General features: G+C 53.6%; 1 protein-coding gene across 3 annotated transcripts in view; it reads right to left on the reverse strand.

Annotated features, from left to right (window-relative positions):
• Nucleotides 1–4,029, reverse strand: part of VIPR1 (vasoactive intestinal peptide receptor 1) — an 18,461-nt gene that overhangs the window by 10,003 nt on the left and 4,429 nt on the right. For all 3 annotated transcript variants that reach the window (XM_015568388.1, XM_006770524.2, XM_006770523.2), the window contains exon 2: nt 2,828–2,935. In XM_015568388.1, the coding sequence (XP_015423874.1) occupies nt 2,828–2,935 (108 nt within the window). The remainder of the gene's footprint in view (nt 1–2,827; nt 2,936–4,029) is intronic.

A 4,029-nucleotide genomic window follows, 5' to 3' on the forward strand; every position in this document is an offset into this window, starting at 1 on the left:
GATTCCTGGGCTCAGCCCTGCCCCTTGTCATGTCTGAGCCTGACCCCAGGTGCAACGTAAGCTCTGAGCCTTGTCCCAGATAGCCTGGATCCTTGGCTCTCTGAATGATCCCTGACCCTTGCCATGAGCTAAATGCTGACCCTTGTCACAGGGCCTGGTGTGGCAGATGACTTCTTTGTCCTGTGGGTCCAGACAGCAGCCCTCTGACCTGGCCACTGCTCCTGGGCCTACGGGCCTGGGTTTCCTCCCACACCTGGTGGGGCTCAGGCGAGGAACCACAGGTGAGGCAGGAGGCGGGCGGGGCTGGGGGACACCTGATAATGGTGCCAATCTATAATCCACATAAATGGAGAAGCAGGGAGTTCCCGGCAGGGGAACCTGCCCAGGCAAAGGCATGTGCCAGGGGACTCAAGCAGCACAGCACAGCACAGCAGGATCTGGGGCTGAACCATGTGGATCCTGGGGCTCCAGGCAGCTTCAGGATGTTGAGGGCGGGGCGAGGGGAGGAGGTGTCCTATAGACCCCCTTAACACAGACTTGAGTTTTTTCAACCAAAATAGCCATCACACTAAAAGAGGCTCTTCAAAGAGTTGAAGGTAAAAACCAGATTAAAGGCATGCAGACCACGACGTAAAGGACTAGGCCCCCCGGAACATTTTGGTGCTTCAGTGAGTGGCCCACCCCCACCCAGGTACTCTGACCCCGTTTGGGAAAATGACTTCTTTCAGACCCTCTGCAATCTTTATCTTCCACAAGGTCTCTTCAGCTCTCATTGGAGAACCAGGTCCCTTCCAACCCATCCAGGGGGAACATGTCTTCCCGGGTCCTGGTACCCCAGGGGCTAGCGTTGGCATCACCCCTCCCTGCACTTCCCTTCCTCACGAACTTCCCTCTTTGGAACTTAAGGCCAGTTGCTCACACTTCCTTCACCTAGTTGCCCAGGAAAGCACACCCTGTTTCCTTTACATTCCCGGCCCCTAACCCTGTCTCCTACTTGTCTCCGTCATTCTCAGAGACACTTGCACAGCCAAGGAGAGCTGAGCAGGCTGCTCACTGCACGGGGCGCCTGGCTGATGGGGACGGGCTCAGTTTTCCTTTATACTCAGCTGGCCACTAGGTGGGTCTGTGAGAGGCTGGCTCTGTCTGAGGAAGGGCAGCCCTTTTCTCATGGGCACAAAGGCACCGTGTGGGCCCCTGGAAGGCGGGCAACCTCGGGATTAGTCAGAAGGTGGGCTGCAGTCCAGGTTCTCAAGTGAAGGAGCTGCTTCGATAATCCCAGCAGGGCCAGAAGAGCCGTCAGGAGGAATGCAACTAGTGGGTGTCAGGAAGGAACGTATTTAGTAGGCGCTTCCAGGGATCCAAGAGAAGGCTGTGTGCCAGGCCCTGCTGATGGGACCTGGGGGAGTAACTCCTCTCCCACCTGCCTCCGGGTTGGGCTCCCTTGGGAGGAGTGCTGGGCTGGGTGGGTGCCATCTGGAATATGATACGCCTGTGATCACTCCCAGATTCTGCAGGGAGGGCCTCGGGGTCTCTCCGTCACGGCTGAGGGCACACCACTGGCGGGCAAAACTGGCCTGTCCCCAAGAAGCCATTTGGCCCACCTCCCATGCCTACTTTACAAACAGGGAGACTGCGGTCCAGAGAGGGAAAGGCCGCCCCGAGTGAGAGGTGCCCAGAGTCTTTGCGCGCACCTTTGGAATCGGTATCTAAGTTCTGCTCCTCCCTACGTCCTCCCTGCCGCCGCTCCAGTCCACCTTGTCCCACTGATGTTGATTCTCTCCAGACGCTCCCACAACGGGATCTTTGCGTGGCGGCTCCCCCCACACTCCAGGTCTTCAGCTCCTGTCCCTGAACATCTGTTTACGTTGCACGCCTTCCCCCTTCCCCCTTCCCCCTCCTGGCACCGTTTACCATTTAGGACACGTGTGTCTGTTTTCTTGCTCAATGTCTCTCCAACTAGAGCACTGGTTCTCAACCTTCTGGCCCTTTAAATACAGTTCCTCATGTTGTGGTGACCCCCAACGATAAAATTATTTTCGTTGCTACTTCATAACTGTAATGTTGCTACTGTTATGAATCGTCATGTAAATACCTGATATGCAGGATGATCTTAGGCGACTCCTGTGAAAGGGTCGTTCACAGCCAAAGGGGTCGCGACCCACCAGTTGAGAACTGCTGAACTAGAGCTTTAGCCCCCTGTGGGCAGATGGGGTGGCAGTTTTCTGGCCCCCGTCACCGCCTGTTTGTCTAGCCCAGTGCTGGGCATGTTAGTAGGTAGGTGCTGAATGAACATTCACTGAATGGAAGGATGGCTAACGGAGCACATTATGCAGTCAGCCTCTGTAACTAACTATTCACTAGTAAGGAAGCCCACTTCCTCAAGAGGCTCCCTTCTCTTTCTACCTTGTATGTGAACATTCATTTAAGCAGAACACGACGAGGAGTGTAAACAAGGCCATGCGGTGATTTCATGGAGCCGGAGAGGGCACCGGCTCCAGGCAGCGAAAGACTGAATCAAGTGCAGACCGGGACAACGGAACACGGGAGCCATGGTTTAATCAAGTACCTGTCAGTCAATCAGTTATTAATTGCTGAGCAAATATTTAGTGAGCCCTTCCCACATGGTTATCTTTATGTGAAGAGTTAATCAAATCCCGTAAGTTCTTCAAAGACCTAGTGCCAGAGCATCCTCTTCAGGAAGATACCCTGATTGCACCAGCCCCTTTGACCCTCTCCCTTTCCTTCTCATTTCCCGGGAGGTGAGACTCCACTCTAGTCCACGCCACTTGTGCCACCCAGCTCCCTCACTTGAATCCAGGGCTCTTACCTTGAAGAGGGTAGAATAAACTGTAGATGAGGGGACAGGCCATGACGACCACCTGGCCCCGAGGGGTGGCTGGCCAGCAGGTGATGTTGTCCCACATCGTGCTGCAGCCTGTGGGGTAATGGCAGGGGACACATGGGTCAGCATGGCCACCAGGTGCCTCCAGCCACTCTTCTTCCTCCTCCTCCTCCAGGCTCCCACCTCGAGGAGCCTGTGGTCTGAGAGGGGAGGCACAGCCCTGCCCAGGCTGTACAGGGCCCGTCCTGACAAGGCACAAGGAGGAGGCAGACTATAGCTCCACGGTCCTCAGCGAGGGGCAGAGCGGCCCAGGGGTATTTTGGACAGTAGTGGGGGATTTCTTGGTTGCAGAATGGGGGCCTCACCCTGCATTTGATGGGCAGGCAGGCACCAGCTCCAGCGTGGCCCTGCATAACAATGAATTGCAGAGCTTCTGCAAGACTTTCAAGTGAGCCACTGGGCACTTGCATCGGTAAATCCTGTTGCAATGACCAGAGCCTGGACTCACTCCATTTCCCATACAAACACAAGGTATTTATGGCACGTGTAACATGCACAGTGTTCCCGGAGTGCAACTACTGAGTAATGGGAGAGAAGGCGGGGCTTTGGCGCTTTCTGAACTTTACTGAAAGTTGTTTAATGTTTTGGAAAAGCATGTTCCCTACAGCAATGCTGCCCATGACATCTGAGCCAGGGGTGCAACCACCGCTATATACCAACCTCCATCCATAGCCCTCCCATTCCCTGAGGTTATATTTATAGGTCCAATCTTCTTATCTTCCAGTGGGATCAGGCCTGGCTTTGTTAGATAGTATTTAATTATAAATTCCTTTCCTTTCTTCTATGTTACAATTAGAACATCATTTTTTAAAAAAATGTGTGGCCCTAGTTGGTTTAGCTCAGTGGATAGAGCGTAGGCCTGCGGACTGAAGGGTCCGGTACGATTCCAGTCAAGGGCACATGCCTGGGTTGTGGGCCCGACCCCCCAGTCGGAGTGTGCAGGAGGCAGCTGATCAATGTGTCTCACATCTGTGTTTTTCACTCTTTCTCTCTCTCTCCCTTCCTCTCTTCCTCGCTCTCTCTCTCAAAAAAAAAAAAAATCAATGAAAAAAAATATCCACGGGTGAGGATTTAAAAAAAAGCTGAAATGTTTGCAACCTACATAACTATAATAAATACTTTCAGGA

Source organism: Myotis davidii, unplaced genomic scaffold (assembly GCF_000327345.1).
Source record: "Myotis davidii unplaced genomic scaffold, ASM32734v1 scaffold663, whole genome shotgun sequence".
Classification (NCBI taxonomy): domain Eukaryota; kingdom Metazoa; phylum Chordata; class Mammalia; order Chiroptera; family Vespertilionidae; genus Myotis; species Myotis davidii.